Source organism: Mytilus edulis, unplaced genomic scaffold (assembly GCF_963676685.1).
Source record: "Mytilus edulis unplaced genomic scaffold, xbMytEdul2.2 SCAFFOLD_385, whole genome shotgun sequence".
Lineage (NCBI taxonomy): Eukaryota > Metazoa > Mollusca > Bivalvia > Mytilida > Mytilidae > Mytilus > Mytilus edulis.
In genome coordinates, this window is record NW_027268265.1 from 17,142 (window position 1) to 40,888 (window position 23,747).

General features: G+C 33.4%; 1 protein-coding gene across 1 annotated transcript; it reads right to left on the minus strand.

The window, feature by feature from the left end:
* Positions 1 to 252: 252 nt before the first annotated feature.
* Positions 253 to 23,747, minus strand: LOC139507155 (filamin-A-like; the record flags this gene model as incomplete). Its single annotated transcript, XM_071295660.1, is given in 21 exon segments — positions 253 to 1,664; positions 2,260 to 2,430; positions 3,748 to 3,900; positions 4,494 to 4,775; positions 6,347 to 6,636; positions 6,977 to 7,270; positions 9,147 to 9,815; positions 10,674 to 10,857; positions 11,171 to 11,422; positions 11,820 to 11,945; positions 12,505 to 12,645; positions 14,324 to 14,497; positions 15,644 to 15,763; positions 17,077 to 17,181; positions 17,519 to 17,692; positions 18,164 to 18,295; positions 18,607 to 18,724; positions 19,129 to 19,536; positions 22,061 to 22,221; positions 23,037 to 23,145; positions 23,569 to 23,747. Coding segments are annotated over 21 exon segments (4,457 nt in total), but the record flags the coding sequence as incomplete, so codon positions are not given.

Consider the following 23,747-nt stretch of genomic DNA (forward strand, 5'->3'; position numbering starts at 1 on the left):
CAATCTATCATTTTTCTTAGATTGGCATTTGTTATCTTATAATTCGTTTCTGTGTGTGTTGCATTGTTGTTTGTTTTTTCTTGCACTTTAGTGTTTCTGTTGTTTCGTTGTTTTCCTCTTATAGTTGATGTGTTTCCCTCGGTTTTAGTTTGTAACCCGAATGTTTTCTCTCAATCGATTTATGACTTTCAAACAGCACTATACTACTGTTGCCCTGATTTATAACATGATTTTATATACTGATAAGGCATGTTTTAGTCATATATAAATTTATTTGATAACAAAACATATTTGCTTTTGCATACATACTTATAACAAAAATTGTACATATATTTGTTTATAGGCGGCGGAACATACTTTTGAAAGAGTTTGGCATTGACGTACATCATGTGTAAGTATCTATATTGTTGGTCCCCGTGGTACAGGGGATTTTTTTGTTGATTTTATAAAATATGTTTCAAACAAGTCGGAATACATGCAATATTTTTTTTATATGAATTTGTTGATTTTAACGGCATATTATGATCGACTTTAAATAAATGTATAAAAAGGAAGTGTGCACATAACTACCGCCTATATATTTCTTTTATGCAAGCGTGTGTATATTTATTACAATAATATTTGTGAGATCGTTTATACATGATACATGTCGATATTATTTATACAAGCGGTTTCGGTTACATTCACACTTTTGCAATATTCCTTTGCTGGAACAAATCATTACAACTTTGGCTGTTGTGAATTATTCAAAATTGATATACATTCAAAATCGAAAAAGTATTTATAAGATGAGTATTCTTCACATTTTTGCATTGAAAAGTTACCTCGTCTTTTATTTGTTTATAAATAGGTTTACGTTCAACTGAAAACATGTTGGCCAAGAAAGGGCAATACGATTCTCAATTATATGCCCTACCTCTTACTTTTCAGTGAATATACAGATACAGTTTTACCCTCCGATATACAACCATGTCTTATACTCTTTGCCACGTTTTAGAATAATACTCTTTTCTATTATCAAATTAGCGTGAAACCCATGCTTCTTTCTCATGTTTTAAAATTTTAAGCTGATTATAAACGTTATGCATATATATTTGTAACCACGTCCAACCAACTTGCTGTTAGAAGGTTGTTCGCGTTGTGATAATTTTTGCATAAAAGTTATACTTTTTATGTTTTAACCTTAAAAACGTGATTCTTGAAGTTGTATAAAGAGTCCTTGGACATGACATTTACAAGGAGGTAAGGTATTTTGTCCTGTGGTATGTGATGGGATTTTGTTTAAATAGATAGTTGAATAGCATAAAATACCGTGTCCCTAAATATAGCTCGTATTTTAGCGACCGTAAATACAACCTTTTGATGAATACGTATTCAAATTGCTTTTGATACAGTACCCATAAAATTTATAATTTCTCCTCATCTAAAATTGCAATAAAATTCTAGGAGCTAGTAAAGTAAAGTTTCGCCATGTTGTAAGTCTAAGAGGAATCTATCTAAATCGTCCTTTGATACCCCTAAGTGGATTCGGTATGGACTGTTCCCCACGTGATGTCCTGACCACTTGCAATTTATTGTATAAGTCCCTGGTTCATGTGGATTGTATCTACAGTGGAAAATTCTATCTTTCTGACTGTCTCTCTTCATTTCTACGTTGAAAGCACCTGAAATATTACAATATTTAATATGTTAATTTTAGTTTATAAACATGAGAAGACGTAATATGAGTGCCAATGAGACAACGCTTCATTCAAGTCACAATTTGTAAAAGTAAATAAAGGCAACAGTAGTATACCGCTGTTCAACCATTATAGGTCAAGGTACGGTCTTCAAAACGGAGCCTTTTGTATGCCTTTTTATACAAAGCTGTAACTGTGAAAACATACATTGGATTAAACTTTATAGGTGCATATAAGAATATTGGGTATATTAAACGTATATTACATGAAACCAAATAGAATGTATTCCTTTTTAATCCTTATTTTGTATTATTATAATATAAACATCTATTATAATGAGGATATGCAATGACCTCAAAACTGAGACAAAAGATACCAATTTAACCATTTTTGTTCAAATAAAGACAACAGTAGTATACCGCTGTTCAATAGTCATAAATCGATTAAAACAAGCCTGGGATCGAAGGAAACAAATCGAACTACCGCACACAAGAAGACGTATAAAATATCGTTTCTTTCGTTTGAAATGTATTGCACCGGATATATTTAGATACGAAGAAACCTAATACAACAACGTTACCTTTAGGACCCATGACACTGACATTAAGTTCTCCTGACCCAGCGTCTCTGGCATCTACCCAAAAATGACTTTCGTATTCTCCTAAGACACCATTGTTTTCTATGCCTGGTCCATGTACATATACTATTCCACTGTGGTGAGGTACCTTTATATCGATTGCGTAGGGACTACCTGCAAACAATTCAGGAAAAATACTATCAATTAGTTTACAGTGGCAGATCCAGAACTTTTCATAAGGGAGGGGGGGCACTGACTGACCTAAAGGGGGGGGGGGGGCGCTCCTCTCATGCTTCAGTAATTCCCCATATAATCAACAATTTTTTTTCAACGAAAACGGGGGCAGGGCCTCCAGGCCCCCCATGGGATCCGCCTATGGTTTATAATCAACGGCGGTCACTGCGGATATATTTCTGTACATACTTACATTTACTATGAATAACTGTATTTGTTATAATTTACTATAAATTCCTTTTCTGTACCTTGAAAATACAGACTATGAATAAAGTATATAAATTTGCTTTCTGCTATCATTTTGAGTTCTAGCCTGTATCTGTTTCAGTTTGGGTTATTTTGGGAGGAAAACGAAAATGAATAATTTTTGCTATTTACTATCAACAAGTTTACAGTGGCGGATCCAGACCTTTTCATAAGGGAGGGGGCACTGACTGACCTAAAGGGGGGGGGGCGTTCCTCTCATGCTTCTGTGATTCCCCATATAATCAACAAAATTTTTTCAACGCCCCCCCCCCCCCCCCCCCCCCCCTTGGGATACGCCTATGGTTTACTATCAACGGCGGTCACTGCGGATATATTTCTGTATACATACATTTACTATGAATAACTGTGTTTGTTATAATTTACTATAAATTCTAATGGTTATCTTGGGGGGGGGGGGGGGGGGGCTCTTTACTATTCATGGCGTTCACTGATGTATATATATATATATATATATATATGCAAGTACCTTTGACTTTTGATACCTCTCCTGATATTCTCTGTACAGTAATTAAAGTATATATGCATGTTCATAGAGTACAGATAAACAGAAGGTATACAAATCGGTATTTGGAAAATAGGGGGAGGGCAAAAAAATGTGCCCTGTCCCTTAGTACCTTTGACCTTTGATACCTCTCCTGAAATTCTCTGTATAGTAATTAAAGTATATATGCATGTTCATAGATTACAGAAAAACAGAAGGTATAAAAATCGGTATTTGGAAAATAGGGGGAGGGCAAAAAATGTGCCCAGTTCCTAAGTACCTTTGACTTTTGATATCTCTCCTGAAATTCTCCAGTCAGTATATTTTTTTTACATTTTACATACGCTCTATTTCCCCGCGATTTCGCGGGTGTGTTCTAGTATAATTATATAGAAGAAAACAAATTTTTACAAAGACATAAATAATAGCAAAAGAAATCTAGAAAGATCTTGTTACAATATGACATAATAAAGATAGAGTTATTTCCCCTCTGTTGTATGAATTCTTACCTAAAACATGTTCTTTGTTGTATTTGATAGACATAATATGTCTGCCGGCCTCTACGGGTTTGAAAGACACTTTAGTAGTACCATCGATATTTTCAACAAGTGATACAGCCACTTTCTGGTTAGAAGGACCCGCACATTTGGCAGTAAGTTTTCCTACAAAATCAATGCAATTATGTGTCAAGTCATGCTAACTGAGTATGAAGATACTGTGTAGAAAGATATCAACTATTATCTAGCCTAATCATCATAGGTTGTGTACAAGATATTTATCGATAATATTCCAGGAAAAAAAAGCTTCAAAACAGTCACACGTAGTAAGATGGTTGTAAATTTTAGAGGAAACTAGGGCTTGTCTTCTTGATGTTGTGAGGTAAATTTATGACGCAACATTAAATCTTGGTTCAACGTGTGAGAAAGTTTTAGATGAAACTTATATTTGTTTTGAATATTGCTACCCGACGGGATATCTTTTGTACTTTAAGAAGACCTTCGGGGCTTCCGACAACTATTAAGTAATTGTTATTTTGATACATAGTGATTATCCTGTTTATCTTTGGTATGCAGTCTCCTTTTACACTCACGCAAGGTCTTTTTCCACCTGTCTTGGAAAAGATCATCTAAGCGATGCCATCTTCGAAATAAGATAATTATATGGAACTTTCGGTGACATAAACGTGATTAAATACCAAATGAACATAAACAGATAACATATCAATCGTTATTTTCTAAGAACAATTAGTACCGACCTTTTCCCGCTTTTCTTGGATCTATCTGAAGATGGAAGTCTTTCCCAACCATTCCGCCTTTAATATTTGCTCCACTGACATTAACTTTCTCCGGGTAAAATGGAGGATTGACGTTTATTTTGAAAGGACAACACTTTAGTTTTCTCTCATTCCATTTGATATCCAGTAAGTACGCTCCAGGGTAGGCAGGAATGTAAGTACACCGATATTGTTTAGGACCAATTGGCTTAACTTCGATAGGGATTTCATATTTTGGACTAAACATTTTCGTGGAGGGCTCACCTTAAAGAATAGATGATAAGTATTTAGGTAATGACATATAGTTTTGTACAGAAAACGTTGCTCTTTTTCTTTTTATATAAACTGGTTTCAAAACATTATTGCGTTTTGTATCAATATATAAGCGAACAACATTTATCATTGTTACAGCTATGCTATGCTATCTTCCCTGTAGAATATTTTTCGTCTTTGCATGTTCCCGATGAAGATAAACCCAGAGACGCACTTCGAAAGCATTCAGTTTATAGTGGGTTGTTCATTTTTCATTAAAAAGTAAAAACACAAAAATACTGAACTACGAGGAAAATTCAAAAAGGAAAGTCTCAAATCAAATGGGAGGTAGACGTTCAATATTTCAAGGTAATATGCTGTTTTTTTGTCGTTCAAAGAAACTGACTTTACACCGTATTGCCGTTTACGTTTTTTGTGTTTATAATGAAACATTTACATATTCCGATTTAAATTCATAGCAAAATGGTTTTACTGCATTTTTAATTTTTTTGTCAATAACGACCTTTGAGTAGGGACGATTACCTCTTATTCTTCAGCAATACAACTGACCAACTATCATTAACATCAGCAATACAACTGACCACCTATCATTAACATCAGCAATACAACTGACCACCTATCATTAACATCAGCAATACAACTGACCAACTATCATTAACATCAGCAATACAACTGACCACCTATCATTAACATCAGCAATACAACTGACCACCTATCATTAACATCAGCAATACAACTGACCACCTATCATTAACATCAGCAATACAACTGACCACCTATCATTAACATCAGCAATACAACTGACCACCTATCATTAACATCAGCAATACAACTGACCACCTATCATTAACATCAGCAATACAACTGACCACCTATCATTAACATCAGCAATACAACTGACCACCTATCATTAACATCAGCAATACAACTGACCACCTATCATTAACATCAGCAATACAACTGACCAACTATCATTAACATCAGCAATACAACTGACCACCTATCATTAGCATCAGCAATACAACTGACCACCTATCATTAACATCAGCAATACAACTGACCACCTATCATTAACATCAGCAATACAACTGACCACCTATCATTAACATCAGCAATACAACTGACCAACTATCATTAACATCAGCTGACCAACTGACCACCTATCATTAACATCAGCTGACCAACTGACCACCTATCATTAACATCAGCAATACAACTGACCAACTATCATTAACATCAGCAATACAACTGACCACCTATCATTAACATCAGCAATACAACTGACCACCTATCATTAACATTAACATCAGCAAATAAATAACACATTATAAAGATTCAAGTAGAAAAAATAATCAGGAAAAAAATTGTTTTAATATAAAAAAAAGATGTGGTGTGATTGCCAATGAGACAACTCTCCACAAGACACCAAAATGACACAGTAATTAACAACTAAAGGTCACCGCAAGTCAATTCATATAGGTTGTATACAAAAGTGTTACTATACCTGGTCCTGCATGGTTTTAAATTAATTCATATAGTTGTATACAAAAGTGTTACTATACCTGGTCCTGCATTGCGCCCGTCGATATTAAATGTCGCTTCCTTATTGACAAAAGCTTGTTTAAGTCCTTTACCACTGAGTATAACTTTTGAAGAATCTATTGGTGAATGTTCATAACTCCTATGTGACAATGCCGGACCATCAACAATTTTATATGACGGTGACCTTGATGGTGACCGTGAAGAACCCGAACTACGACTAGGACTGTTAGCCATATAAGTTGTGTAAATATGGGGCGTTCTATAGACAACCCTTTCCGGATCAGTATTAGTAGTTGCAGTAGAATGTAGACTACCTGGAACGAAAAAGGTTCAAAATGTATATATCGCCCTAAATGAAAATTAATCTACAAAATAAAGTCATATTACAACATTTAACTGAACATATATTTCAGAGTTAACAAGTTTTCATTGAATTAAAATAACAAAATTCTATGCTATTGCTATTTCTTATTTAGAGGTACAAGGTTATTCAAAATAAAATAACAAAGAAAACGTTGGAAGTCTCTAAAGTGTATGTATCAAGTCTTACCGGCTCGTCTTGGAACAAGGACTCGAGATGTTGCCCTTGAACTGACATCAGAAACTTTTCGAACAACAGTTATCCTAGGATCATCTTGAACCCTTCGAACTAGGGTAATTTTGGATCGTCTTGAACTCTACGAACCACTGTAATTCTAGGGTCATCAGGAACTCTCCGAACCATTGCTATTTTAGGCTCATCGACTACTTTTCGAAGAAGAGTTACTTTAGATTGAGGTACTTTCTTTCTTGACTCGTCGGATGATGATGATGACGAATACGAACTGCTTCCACTCGAAAAACGTTTCTTTTTATGGCGTTTATGTTTCGTAACATAGATTGTTGCTGGTTTTGTATTGGCGGTATTTACCCATGGGCCATCCAATGCGTCTCCGTTTACTCTGCTGAAATTACCATTAGGTTTGATTATATATAAAGGCAAAAGACATTTCACGAGTTGTAATAACAGCATGTTTTGTTGCTTTAAAAAAATAGAAGTTCTAGAAATTTAGTAAGAATTGTCATAAAAAAATGAAAAAAGGAATGTGGTATTTGTCCAGTTGGGTGAAAACTATTGTTTATATGTAGGTGTGCATCTTAAATGCGAGACAACTTAAGAATAGAACTAGATAGAAAATAAACAATTAGAGAACGCGTATATGTCAAAGTAAAATATCAATCTAAACATGTGTAATATTAAGACACACCCCAATTATCAGAACAGTTACGTTTTAATGAATATCCATTTGCCTCTGGAACAAAATTATTACAGCTCCTTTATATGATACACCCATATTTATCACTTATAGTCATGTATTAACTTCATTCACCCCTGTTGAGACAACTTATATTCCTTTATGATGGACGACTCAAAATGAGAATCTCATTTTTTTTAAATCGCCACGGTTCTGTTTGTTAACTTGATTTGTCACTTCCTATTCAATTTACGCGATTTGAACATCGGTAAACAACTGTCGTTTTAATTTATGAACAACGTGTGTCCATTGTTGTACATGTGGACGTTTAGTCCCCGATGATATCACATTACCAGTAGTCAGCATTTTTGTCATTGATGTGTTCGTTTTCTATTTGATTATCTATCAAGTGCTGAAACAGTATTGGCAGTATTTGGCACAACTTTTAATTCGAGCGCCATGCATGTGTCTATGTAGACAAAAAGACGAGTTTGGTGTACTTATTTCCAAACCCGGTATCTTGGAAGAACATTTGTTTTGTCTTCGTACCTATCTTTGTAACGGATAGAACTTACCTTACCGACTAATTCAACATGTAGCATTTAAACTAGAGACCGTACAAAATATAAATCTTGGTATCTATTATGCTCATTTACTATATCAAAATATTAAAGTCTTCAATATAAAAAAACTATTTCTATTGGTATATATAAAAGCAAATGCCAACACTAAGAACTTTTTATCTATAAAAGAGGGGCAACATATACCAGAGGGATAGTCAAACTCGTAGATCGAAAATAAACTGACACACAATGGCTAAATGTGTATTCTTGATTCATTTTCAGTCGATCATCATCAATTTCTTCAGCTGTTGTCCGGGCTTAACGTTTCAGATTTTCCTAAACATTGTGTTCTTTTAAAAATTGACGCAACACCACTACTAACCGTATTTTGAACAGATATATCATGTTAAGGAGGGGTATTTGCGAAAAATACCAGTCGAGAGAATGTTAAATTTCACGAGCCGTAAGGCGAGGGACATTCATTCTCAAGACTGGTATTTTTCGCAAATACCCCTCAATAACATGATATATCTGTTTAATTACACCGAATGTTAATGTACTAAAACGCATTGATGATCGTGACGTTACAAGCGTCCAGTCGGATAGAGTATTTTTTGGCAAATACCACGGCAGAGAGGGTAAAAAAAGGCATATCCTTTTAGCAAATACCCCGGCGGCGTTAAAAATGAACGATATTTATTTGATAACAGTAAATTGGTGAAAAATACACTGGCTATTAACCAATCAAAACCCCGGATTCTTACATAAGGTGTAATTAAAAAAAAAAACCCAACACACCCTCTAACTCTACATTAAATAAACAAGGTCTCCACGTGTTCCCTATAACCAATGATATTCATAGAAGTGTATAGGATATATAAATTGTACCCCTTCATGAGTCTTACTTCATCGCTACTGTCTGCGACTAACGCATATAACTTGCTTACTCTTGCACGTGTAGACTTCTATTAAAGATTACCAAACGTCAATGACTGAAGTATAAATCACTTATACACTCTCACCTGTCTAAATGTCCATCCCAGTTGTCTGAAGCAGACGTATAAATCACAGATTCCGGGTTAAGTCGTCTGCTGTTAGGAAGTGTCGTATATTTTGTCGGTTGCTGTTGTAATGTTCTATTGTTCGGAACTGATGCATAAATAATTGGTTGTTGTTCTAAAGGCCTGTCTCCCTGATTTGACCATGTTTTATAATGCATCGGTTTGGGTTGTACTTCTTCGTGTTTAATCGTGGGGTGTTGCTGTTGTAGTGTTCTATTGTTCAGAACTGACGTATACAAAATTGGTTGTTCTTCAAAAGATCTGTCTCCGTTATTCGACAATGTTTTATAATGTATCGGGTTAGGCTGTACTTCGTCGTGTTTAACCGTTGGGTGTTGATGTTGTAACGTTCTATTGTTCGGAACTGACGTATACAGCTGCGGCTGTTCTTCAAAAGATCTATCTCTCGGACTTGACAATGTTTTATAATGCATCGGTTTGGGCTGTACTTCTTGTTGTTTAACCGTTTGGTGTTGATGTTGTAACGTTCTATTGTTCGGAACTGACGTGTACAGATTTGGCTGTTCTTCAAAAGGTCTGTCTCTCGGACTTGACAAGGTTTTATAATGCATCGGTTTTGGTTGTACTACCTCTTGTTTAACCGTTGGATGTATAAGGTGATAGTTATATCTAAATAAGTAAAACATGCGTAAAATATTATCATTCATACTAGGTCATGCAAAAAATGTAAAACTGAATTGTCTAAATGTACACTTTTCTGAAATTTACTAAAACTTATAATTTTGACGGATATATAATATATATTACCAACATTTGCATACATGTTTAAATAAAACTGAAGCACTAGATAAAACAACATACACACACCACATATCCTAGATATACTTTCCAGAAATGTTGCAAACTACATTTATTTGAAAATTCAACTGTTCGGACCCTTTTGTTAAACATTTATAACTGATGGCGTGCAAACTACATTTACTTTAAAATTCAACTGTTCGGACCCTTTTGTTAAACATTTATAACTGATGGCGTGCAAACTACATTTACTTTAAAATTCAACTGTTCGGACCCTTTTGTTAAACATTTATAACTGATGGCGTGCAAACTACATTTACTTTAAAATTCAACTGTTCGGACCCTTTTGTTAAACATTTATAACTGATGGCAACATTATACTTGTCTGCTTGTTTTCAAAATCAACAAGATTATATCAAATTGAACATTTAGTGTCAATCAGAGAAAAACGAATAAACAACTAAAATATTAAAACTAATGGCATTATTCTTCAACAGTATATTCCGAATAGGTCAAAATCCCAATCACTCAAGTTTATAGTCCATGATACTAGTATTATAAATTTGTAAAATTTAAAAAATTTCACCAAATAACACAAAATGTTATGAATATACTGTTATGTTATTCATTATATAGGGTTGAATGACGTAAACGGCAAAATGTTTTTAATAATTGATGAAAAATACATGCAGAAAAACGAATCGAGAAAAACGAGTGTATAATGCTTACCTGTTTGGACTGTTATGAAGGTGGCCTGGGTCAGATGAATGATGTTCCTTTGGCTGCATGACCACTAATGGGGATAAGACCGGCTGATGTTGGTTGTCACTTTCAGGAAGCCAAACAGCATAACCAAGAAACGGTTTGGGTGATATAGGGAAGTCACACCACTTCACGTCTATATAATGACGACCTTTACAAAGACAAAATATGTTTAACATTTTAAAGTTTCGAATGCAAATTAAAAAACTCAGATCAAACATCTAAAAAATAATACAAAATAACCAGGTACATAAAAGAAAAAGACATAATATAAAATATTAATACCAGAAGGCTGGATATATAATACAATTGAAAGTGTTAGATTTTACTTCATTCAATTATGTCAGCTTCTTTCGGTGCGTATCTAATACTTAGATGGAGAGTTGTATCATTGGCACTCATACCACAACTTCCTATATCTATATAGAAAAAAAAATAGGATTTTGTAAGAAAGATGTAAATACCTTCCTCTTTTGGTGTAAAAATAAGCGTATGTTTCCCTCCGATTCTGGAATCTATTGCTACTGGAACCTTGTAACTAGGACCATGTACTTCAGCCGTTAGCTCACCGAGACCAGCCTCCGAGGCATCAAAGGGAATTTGCTTCTCTTTATTGACAATAAGTGGGATTCTATCGTTTTCATCAAGCAGGGGTTCCCATCCTCCAGAAACACGTATTTTAGAAGGATCTACTATTAATGGTCTGAAAGGACTATCTGCAAAACAAAAACAAAAAACCACATGAACAATAAATTCATGACTTCATCATCATTGTTGGGAACTTTATAATTGTAAAAAATAACCGTTTTAAATGTTTAACTAGGTGTGCCTAGACCCATATAGGCTAATTTTCAATATGTTAAACATTTCTGGTTGTATGTACTAATGTTGTTGACACACTTGAATATCCTGTATTATCCACTGCAGGTTTTAAGTATGAGACAAAATGCCTTTCACACTTAAACTGAACGAAAGATCTATTAAAAATATTACAAAAATACCGAACTCCAAGGCAATTTAAAAATGATGAAAAAACACCCTGACGAAATCAAATCTATTGAGAATTTTTCATACATAATGAATGTTTCTATAGTGTAATAATCAGTGAGTTACCGTCTATATTTTTGCCATCAAGTTTGACGTGTATTCTGTGTGGACCAGCTTCCTCTGGTACATATGTAGCCGTGTGTGTTCCATCATCGTTTGCTACTACATTACAGTTTATTGGGTAATGTGGACCTGCAATAAATTCAAACGTAAAATAACAAAAATAACGAACTCTTAGGAAAATTCAAATAGAAAAGTCCCTTATCAAATAGAAAAGTCCCTTATCAAATAGCAAAAAAGTTCAAACACGTGAAACGACTGTCACATTCTTTACTTGGTACAGGCGTTTTCTCAAGTAGAAATAAGGGAAACCATGAAACCTGACAAAAGTAAAATCTAAAATTGAAGAAGTATATATTTTTCTTTCAGCAAATTATTGAGTGCAATGTATACTTTATCATATTTAAAATTCTCTATTTTGAAAGTGGCATTAGCTACGATTGTGACGGTTTACTTAGAAATATTCAAGTATGAATAATTACAAAATATATATAATAGCTGAACATTTAATAAAGTTGTCGATGTAAGCAGTCAGTTTGGTTAAAATGTGGAAAAAAAGAAAGCTAAATTCGATAGACAGGTAATATTGCATTTAATTAGCTGATTTTGACTTTCTTCTTTATACATGTATATCAACGACTAGTTTCTTTGTTGTACGTATTTTAAAGATATTTTTGTATCTAAAACTTACCCTCAACTGTAACAGACAATTCACCCGGAAATCCTCGTGCGTCTATTTTGAATTTGGTCTCGTGACCTTCCCTGCCTCTTCTCAGTCCTTCTCCAACGGCTGTAGCAGCAATTTCTTCTATTTCTTGTGTGAACGGGGAACCTGTTAATATATAATTATGTTTATCAAATATAGCTCTAAAAATCGACAAAACATATAAGTTATAAGGAGGAAAGATTAAAAATAACAAATTGTATTATCTTAACGATTTGTTTGTGTCTAAACTAACTAATGACGTCTTAGATTGTGGTTTAACATTTATGTCGTCTGTCTGCCAAGTACCGAACGTGACCTATTCCCAAATATGACTGTTATACCGAGTGTGAATTGTTGTTGCTTAACAACGTGTCTTGGTATTTTGTGCTGTATTTCTGTCACGTTGTCTTTTCATTTTAGCGATATTTTTAATAATGTCATAAAGCGGAATGTTTGGCTAGCCATTTTACCAGGTTCAACCTACCATTTATTCTTAAAATTTCATGAAGCAAGTCAGGAATATTTTTGTTGTTATCAAATAGTTCGTTTATATGTGTTTACCTCGGTTTTAGTTTGCAATTAGTAATCAAAGGTACCAGGAATATAATTTAATACGCAAGACGCTCGTTTCGTATTTTGAACACTGGTATACTACTGTTGGCTTTATTTATATATATACATATATATTCGACCTGTTAGTCAAATGAGTTTTGTTTAAATATACTTTTACACTTTTTTGGTCTTTTGGAAAATGTTGTTTGTGCTGTTTTAAGACCCTTCTACAACGGAATTTGTTTTACATATACACGTATAAAAATTGCGGTTTTTATCCAACGGAATCATAGGTTTGAACGTAGTTTTCAATTTAGACTCGTTTATATTTTTTCGTTTGGGCTTGTATCATATTTTCCCTCCGGTTTATATGATCCGTTCATCCTATATTGACTCTTAAAATTCAAGAGTATCTGAAATTGAGGGTAAATTATATGGCCTTCCAAATACCGTTTCGATCCCTAACATCACTGAAGAGACATATATTGTCGAAATCTAGATCTGGTGTACAAATATACAAAATATTGACACCTTGTGTTTGTGGCATAACATCTTGGCCACAAGTTTTCTGTTTAGTATTAAATTTATATTAAGATCCATTTTGTTACATCTCGTGATCAATTTTATTTGGCAATCGCCAATGGCAGTCAGCAGGGTTTAAGAACATCAGTTGTTCGACCTGTTAGTCAAATGCGTTTTGTTTAAATATACTTTTTCACTTTTTTGGTCTTTTGGAAAATGTTGTTTGTGCTGTTTTTAGACCCTTCTACAACGGAATTTGTTTTACATGCACACGTATAAAAATTGCGGTTTTTATCCAACGCAATCATAGGTTTGAACGTAGTTTTCAATTTAGACTCGCATATATATATATATGTATATATAGTAATACTGTGTTAAAAACTTACATTAAGCTGATTCGGGAAAGACTTAATGTGACTAAGCTGAATAGTCTGGTTGACCGAGAGGTCTATAGTATTGGACTTAGTAAAGGTGTTGTTGTTATTGTTGTCTCAACAGTTTGAGTCTCGCTGCATGAAAGATACGAATGTTCATGTACAAAATTTTTAACAATGTTCGGCTGAATCTTTGACTTCATATGTCAAACATTGATTAACTGAGGTATCTTAGTTATATATGTACTTGTTTTTTAATTGGTATATAAAACTCAGCAATGCAACCTTTACAGATCAATAAGTAAAAGAACAATAATTTGAAAAAGATGAGAAATAATACTGCTTGTTTTCCCTACCTTTAACCATTCTTCCATCAAAAACTATCCATATTTTGTAGGTTCCTTTACCACGTGGTTGGAAAGTTATTCTGTGTATACCCGGATCATCCTCGACTGTATTTGCTGGGAAACGGTAACCTTTATACGATACATGAGCTTCGATTCGTCCTGGATCTAAACCTGAACAATCAGCTGAAAATATATAAAATATACTATTTTCATACCAAATAAAACAGAACTGTCAATCGTAGGAATTAGTTGCATGTGTCTAAGGCACCGCTTTCTAGTATCCAATGACTTTATTTAGGAAGTATAGAATAATTCAGAAAATCAAATTTTAAAAGAAAACAAGAATGTGTCCAAAGTACACAGATGCCCCACTCGCACTATCATTTTCCATATTCAGTGGACCGTGAAAATGGGGTAAAAATTCAAATTTGGCATTAGAATTAGAAAGATCATATCTAAGGGAACACGTGTATTAAGTTTCAAGTTGATTGGACTTCAACTTCATCAAAAACTACCTTGACCAAAAACTTTAACCTGAAACTTGCACTATCATTTTCTATGCTTAGTGTCAAATTGGGGTCAAAATTCTAATTTGGCATTAAAATTAGAAAGATCATAACATGGGGAACATGTGTACTAAGTTTCAAGTCGATTTTACTTCAACTTCATCAAAAACTACCTTGATCAAAAACTGTTAACCTGAAATGGGACAGACGGACGAACGGAGGCACAGACCTGAAAACATAATGCCCCTCTACTATCGCAGGTGGAGCATAAAAAATAATCCATGTGAATTCAAAGCTTAGCCTTTTTTTTAAGTGCAAAATTTCATTTAAAACAAGAATGTGTCCCCAGTACACGGATGCCCCATCCGCACTATCGTTTTCTATGTTCAGTGGAACGTGAAAATGGGATAAAATCTATAATTTGGCATTAAAATGAGAAAGATCATCGACCAAAAACTTTAACCCGAAGCGGAACGGACGAACGGACGGACGCACAGACCAGAAAACATAATGCCCATAAATAGGGCATAAAAAATAAATGTATGCGTGAGAAAAAGCAAACCCCACACAGTATTGATTGAAAACAACACTCAATAAAACTCGTGTGTCCGAAGCACTTTTCTGACTTTATATTCACCAGGATCGATCAGATCAAACCAAACACTTTGATAGATACACATAACACGTCAGAAACTTCATGACCAAAAGGCACAGAAATATTAGACAAATCTATTTAAGGTCAACTTCCCAGAGGGAGTTGTAACCTTAGCTCCTTGTTAATTTATAAATTGACCAACAGAGAATTTACGAAGTATTGACTTACCTATTAAGTGAGGGAAATTACATACTGTTCCATCCTGCATACTGTATACTTTAATATCAGCTTTGTCTGTAATCAACACTTCAAACGGCCCTCCTGTTATATAATCTATCTGCCAGTCACCTACAGAATACACATTTGTTTTACTACAAATACCCAGACCCACCCTGTTAGAGAAAAACTGGTAAATCAGCTTTAATAGTTTATATATTTCAAATACCCTCAAGGTGAACATCTCTATTAACTAGTTTTTAAACATGGAGAAAATGTCATACTTGATACATGCTGGTGTTGCTCAAGACCATGTCGGTGACTTGAACGTTTCAATTAAATTATAAAATGTAGACCACAATACATACTGTTACCAAATTAAAGAATACAACTGAATAAAAATAATTGTGTCGAGTTGAGAAGAGAAATATTTGTTAGATCACACTATCATTTTTGTTCCGACTCGTAACGTAACTTACATCAACAAAATAAATAATCCGATAAAATTAAAGTTAAATGAATTGAAAGGGTGAGATTTCAACACAATTTAAAAATCTCCAAAAGATTAAATAAATATAGATCAGCAATAAATATTAATCTTTATTTGCAATACAAACAAAAACAATTTTGGTAATTGCAAATACATAGACAAAACAAACATAATGAAAATTCGACAATATTATAACAGATATGATAAAAACAGTTATTGGTCTCCTTTCCTCAGTTCTAATGACTCTTTCATAAAAGAAACAACTGTTTTTACATTATTTAGTGTTAATGGATTTAGTATAATCACGAGTTTATCAGTAAAATTAAGTGTATTAAAATTAACATATTTTTTGTATATAATATTTTAGAAAGATTTCTCTTTTATTTTTATTAGTTTTACAATTAAAGAAAAATAAAGAAAGTGTTATTTGTCAATGAAGAGAAGAAGGTGAATATAAAGTGATGAAGTAAGATTGATAATGATATATCCATCACGTGATATCCATCCACCAGTGAAGAGCAAAGACCGTTCGGCTCGGTGCAGAATGTGTCCGGGTAGGTTGTGTTAAGACATGTTAACTAGCCCGTAAAAAATCCCAATTCGGTGTTTAAGCTGTTTAGTTCAAAACAGGATTCCATTTCACAAAAAAAAAAACATATGTTCTCACCCTCATATGCATGTTAATTTGCTATTTGATGTTAAAACACAAATTCATCATCATAATATTTATCAATATAGATCAAATTATATTGTGCTGCTACTGTGTTTGTTACTTTTCAGTTGTGATGGTCAGAAACCATTCCGTTTAAAATAGGCGAGTACATGTAAAGACAATCAAAACGAGAAACAACTGAGAAATGTTCATTATAGTATCTCAACATCAACAAAAACGTAAGCAAAGAAATAACAAAAAAAAAACAACAAAACTGTGCTATCCTTCTTTGGTACTACTTACATGTCGACTTAACGTTATATTTGTCTCTATCAGGTTCGATAGATGTCGAAAATATTGCCCTTCGATGCATACCATCACTATCGGACCCAAGGAGGTAGTCGGAATCTGAAGAAAACAAATACAAGTATGTTAGATGTCGAATAAGTACATGGTCATCCACGTCAAAGCTGTTCGTTTTATTTATTTTCCCTTTATTGTCATTTTTCATTTATTTGAAGCTATAAAACATAGATATGTGTTATCAAATAAAAAAAAACAGTCAACTATTGAAGTTATATAGCAAAAATTGGTTAAAATCTACATTTTTTGTATAGTTATTTTCGACGTTCATTGAAATCAATATAAGTGTAAGAAATATATGCAAATAATTACCTCTAATTTCTGATTTATTAAAACTAACTCTGACACTGTACACCCCACAGATGTAAGAGAGATAACTTACCTCTAATTTCTGATTTATTAAAACTAACTCTGACACTGTACACCCCACAGATGTAAGGGAGATAACTAGCTGTATAAACACCTGTCTGGGTTTCTTTAACAGAGCAAGGAACTTTTGTACCCCGGAAGTCAATGAACACTTCCAAATCACCTTTTCCAGCATTATGGCAATCAACTACAATCATAAATGTCTAAAATTATTAACAAAATTTTCACTTTTCTTCTATCTCACTTCCTTCATTCCTTTAAAAACAGTTTACTCTTTAAAGAAATATAGTCTTTTTGCTTTCAATCCTTGCTTTCGATTTTTTTTAACTGAATGTATATATATAAAAAAACCACCAGTATTCAACAATATGGATGTGTAGAAAGACTGAAATTAAGAAGTTTTAAGATGTAGAATTTAGGTTATCTATTCCAGACAGAACATAGCTTTATGACCAAAATGAACACGAAAGTAATATGCTGCGATATACATATTTTATTACATAATGCACATTGAGTGCCTAAGTTTTAGACGTTAGCTGTAAAGCGAATTTGTTGAAGTATAATTATGTTCAAATTTAAAAAGTTCGCCATATTTGTTCTGCCCTTTTACATTTACTCCTAAAAAGTAAAGCTGTAATCATATTTAGAGTAAATGTACCTGTAAAGTATTGTCTCTTGTTTACAATGCCTCCTTTTAGTCCAGTTACTTTAACTTGTGAGGGATCACAGACATCTATTGGACAAGAATCTACCAGCTTGCCGTGGCAGAATAAACTCACTTTCCATTCCCCTGCAATGGAGGAAAAACAGATTCAGTAGTTTTTTTTTACAATGTGTGTATCTCAGAAAGAGGATATTGTTGTCTAATATGTCTTGCCTTAGTCCTCTTTTTCACCCACCAGAAACATTCAAGATTGTCATTTTACTATTGTGCTTATCATACTACAAGATTACTTAGAAAAACACTGTATTCTTATATATCTATAGAAATTCATTTTTTTCTATATTCATCAAAGTTTATGTTACACATTTTTAGTATTAAGTGAGCAATCAAATGTGAATAAAAGTAAAACAATTATATTTGTTTGATTATTTTCTTACCTATTTCGTCAGGTGTAAATTGAGCATTATAATTGCCATCTCCTGTTAGTTTAACTACCCTGCCGCTAGGTGACTCTGCTTCAACAATTACTTCGTCTTTGCTAATAATTTCATGAGACTGAAAACAAACATATGATGATATAAAGTGGATTTCTAGTTCCCAAAGTGTTTTATTCGTTGGGTCATTTAAAGCTGTCCACATAGCAGCCGTACATGCATTTAAGTTGATGCTATGAAATTCAGTATTAAGAAAGTCATATTTGATAATTTTGATTTTCAGTCATTCATTTTCCATAATTATTTCTCTGCTTTAGATGTCTACAAGGTCCATGTGAAATAAATTCGAAGATTGTTTTAATGAGAGTAGAGCATAATTAAATTATCGTTTGCTAAATCTAAAAAATGGAAAGCAACCGAACATTTTTTTTTCCATTTACTTCGATTTAAATCATGTAAATTCAAATTGAAAAAAACATGTTGTTCATTTAATTACAATCCATAGTTTAAGAAAACAATACTCACCGTAGTCGAAATAATAACACCCACTGAGTAAGTATCCACTTTTACTCCACTGACATTATCAAGCGTGTCCGTTTTATGCTTTTTTCCTTTTTCTTTCCTTAAAGATGGAATTCTTTGGAAAACAAATGAATCCTCTGTATCGTCAAAATTCGCGTTGCTGTCGATATGATATGTCGTCAGCGGTCCATTTTGACGTCCATTTTGACTTCTATAAAGCATTGGGGAATGTTGGTTTGTGTCTATACTTATAGGTTTAGAATAATCCGCACTACTTCTTGTCTCAGATGAAAATTTGTAAGAATCCACTTCACCGTTGACCGGATATGAAGACAGTGTTGTTTTCCGGTGTGAAATGTTTGGTATACTTCTGCTTGTTACTCTTCGTTCTTCTTCGTAAAGTGTAGTAACCTTTAAAAAATATAGTTCAATAAACCACAGATAAGATTTGCAGTTGTTTTAATCCAAGTTGATTACAGATTAAACAGTATATCCGTAATAAACATGTATTAGTGGTAAGTTTAAATCATTTGTGATCTTTACTGCACCTAACTCTTACTTATAAACATACGTACAAGCAAGACAAGATCATAAACTGCTACTGGTTCCAAAGAAAATTTTCAATTATTACTTGATTCAGTTTTACAACATTAAGGCTTAAAACAAATAAAGTTTTCACATATTCATGGTAAAATAATTCGAGTTAGTAAACCTCTTTTGCGCATTGACGTAAATAGGAAATTGGTTTTAACGTTGTAGAACTAAAAAAAAGAAGAGAAATGTTCTTTTTGTCAACTGATATTTCGTGGCCACGAGGATACGACCAAACAGGTCTCGTTCCTTTTATGATCCATGCGATTCTTTGAGTTTTTGTCTGTTACTTTGATTTGTTTTTTTCTTACAGTCGATTGCATTGAGTGTGTAGGCAAAGCTAGTATCGTTGGTTAGCTTCCTTGTTAGCTGAACTGTGAAATCATTTTTAGGTTAAGTAAAATACCCTCCTTTAAGAATAGATTAGTCCGACGATAACCAATCTAATAATATTCATCATCATCACCGTTATACAAGTAACAGCCTAGCTATTATCCACATGAAAAGATAAAAAACTGTCTAGGTACTTGAATGTTAACGAACACCATTATAATTTGGTCGATCGTTGTGGAATGTATCACCGAATGTTTTATTAGCAACGAGACCAACGACGGATACCGCTAATGGAACAGGAACTGTTTTACCAGAGCACCTGAGTTCACTCACGTAGTTGTTGATGGGGTTTGTATTGCCCAATCTTAAGGTTTAATGTGCAGTGTTTTGTGGAATTTTGTTTGTCTATTCAATGTTCTTTTTTCAGACCATGACATTATGTCTTCGAGTTTTTTTTATAGTCGTTTATTTTAAGGAAATGTTTAGAAAGTGAGAGGACGAACTGATGAGTATCTCTTGCATGAATGAAGAACATTTACTTATAGAATAACGATTTCAGGAATGGTTTCAATTGAGACAACTAGCTAACGAAGGTCTAATAAAGTAAACGTAAGCTATGTTTTCTTTTCAGGTCTATAAATCAATTGAGACTAAATCCTTTCACAGGAAAACAACAAGTTGCACGCAATGTCTTGTAAAGTATACCCTCTGTCATTGTAAGCCATTGACGAAAAAATCAACGTAAAGTGGTTGAAATGTAAATTTAAAGTATCGACAACAGGTAGTGGCTGTATTAGATATACATAGAAATCGCCTTCACGGTACAATACATATAAAGTGTCAGACCAAATATAGTACCGGAGTTGTCATAATAATATGTAACAAAAAAAAATCATTGGATAGCCATCATAATAAAGTAATGTATTATGTAACGAAACAGACAATGCATAATTGCAGTAAATCACCCCCTCCGTGAACGGAAAGGGGAGGGGCGGGTGGTTTTTTTTTTATTATTAAATTCAGTAACTAATACAATCGTTGCACAACGTATCATTTTACTGGCTTTGTCAATTGTCAAGGTTGGGAAGAAGTGTAAATAGGTCAAGCAACAATTAAACTTTATTATTAGGAAATGAGTCTGTTGCTATCGTTACTACCTACAACCTTGATATGTTAAAATTTAATTCGAGGTATTTTAAAAATGTGTACTTTATGCCCTAAACTGGTGTGGCTGCTTCATTGATAGCACGACTTTTATTTATGGGCTATTACCTCTGGGCTATTGCATTTACATTATGCCCTTTACTAGCGTGGCTGTTATATTGACATTATGCCCATTACTGAAGACCGTATTTGACTTATTATGTGTATTTTCTTTACAAATTGTGACTTTGATGGAGAGTTGTCTCATTGGCATTAATACCACATCTTCTTATATATAAATATCTTTTATACATTGAAATTATGCCCGTTACTTTTGGCTCATACATTGACAGTATGCCCATTCATGGTGTGGCTACTTAATTGTCAACAACATTCACTGTTATATAATGTAAAAATTCACGAGTTCTTAAAAGAATGAAACCGTTGTATATTGTTTGTAATAATGCAATGTGTTTGTGCATACTTATGCATTAAATATGGAATATGTGCCAACTCGGTATATAATACTTTCCTTTACAGTTGAGGTCGGGGTTGTAGAGGTCAAATACTTTGTAAAACACAAATTTTAATTTTTCTTTATAGTTTAATTTGTATTTGTTCATAAACTAGATTATAAAACTGTTCTTGTAAGTTGTGTTTTAAAACTAGAAAAAAGGGGGTTGGTGGGTTGGACAAAAGGGTAGTGGTAAAAGAGATCCAATAAAATAGAATAAATATGATCAATAAATAACTTTGAAAATAAGGAATTATTTCCAAAATGATATGAAGCAAATGATAAAATATCCCTCCAGTACTGTAGTCTATATTTGTTAAACTAAAAACTACGGTTATTTCAATTTTTACTTACCCCATTTGTTGCTGAAGTGCTTTGAATAGTTGAATTTTCTGGTTTTAAGTACACAAACTTTGCAGCGTACGCCATTATTCCTATATGTTCCTGATCTTCCTCAGCAATGTCAGAGGCAGTCAAAAGAGGCTCTACACCTAGTTGCGTTGCACCGTCAATTCCTAGAAAGGAATTTGTCTAAGATGTGTAATTTTAAAACACTCAAGATGATGAAATCATTCTCTTTTATTTCTTGATATTCACACACAGTTTTTATAAATAAAACAATGCATGTTAATAGCCTCAAACTTGTTTTCTGCGACATGTTTTAATGTGAAACTATCCCACATTCTTCTGCTACATCCAGATTTGATGGAAGTTCGGATTTCACGTATACAATATATGGTATAGTATTTCTTCAATAAATACGAAAATGTTCACTTGTTTCATAAACCAGAGTGAAAGCTACCGTGAAATATTTTTCTCCTCAATCAGCAAACTAATTAGGTACAGGTACAGATTAAAAAGCCTATGGGTCATTCAGGTGTGACGAAAGCCCCCTTCTTCTCTCCACTTGAGTCGACTGTATACTTATCATTATTTTATTATCTACTGTTGTGGAAATTTTATGTGAATATTTTCAATAGGATAGATAGTTTAAGATCTTTTATTGTGATTTCTTGCCGACAAGAAAATTGTTGTCATCTGTTAGAAGTTGTCCGTTGTGATTGTGAAGTTTGAGAAAGGCAGTCTAAGGTTACATCGTCATATTTAAAAGGATGTAAGAATATATTTGTTTCAAGTTCATAATTCTCTTTAAGATCATCGCATTGATCATGTTAAGAAAAAAAAGATTGACAATGTTTTTTTTAATGTTACCTGTTAAAATTTATTCACTTTACGAAGTATTCATTCATCTTAATTTTTTGAATAGCATTACAAACTTAAGTGTCATATTGGATTATATTATACTTTTTCCATTGGTGTTGTACGTTACCTTCTTGGAGCCTCTGTATTTCTGAGATATTTGTATGAGAGGTGTCTTGGATCCTGGCTCCCAGGTTAGTAACGAGTTCTGTTAAAACTCGACCATCATTCCAATCTGTCTAGAAATGGAATAAAAAGGAGTGGAATTGGATATGTTAAGGTTTACAAAATTAAATACTTTCTTTTATAATCTTCTTAAAATTTTCTTAACAAAAAGTAAAATCACAAAAATACTGAGCTCCGAGGAAAATTCAATACGGAAAGTCCCTAATGAAATGGCAAAATCAAAAGATAAAACACATCAAACGAATGGACATCTGTCATATTCCTCACTTGGTACAGACATTTTCTTATGTAGAAAATAGTGGAATGAACCTGGTTTCATAGCGTCAACTCTCTCTCACTTGTATGGCACTTTAATATTATACGTAGCAATATTTTATTGCAAATAAAACATATTTTTACAAATAACGAATTATTTTTCTGTATCATATTATTGACCATATTATTTCTGTAACAGTTAAGATATATGTTCATCTTACTGTAAAATTAAAGACAGGAACGTTATGAACCATGGGTTGTATTCTTTGTAGGGTTGCGTTGTAACCAGGAGAACCAACTTTGATGAAATACGACAGATAAGTAATGGAGGACAATTCATCTAAATCGGTACTGGCTAAATGTTCCGCACGAAGTATAAGAGGTATTCCGAACTGCTGAC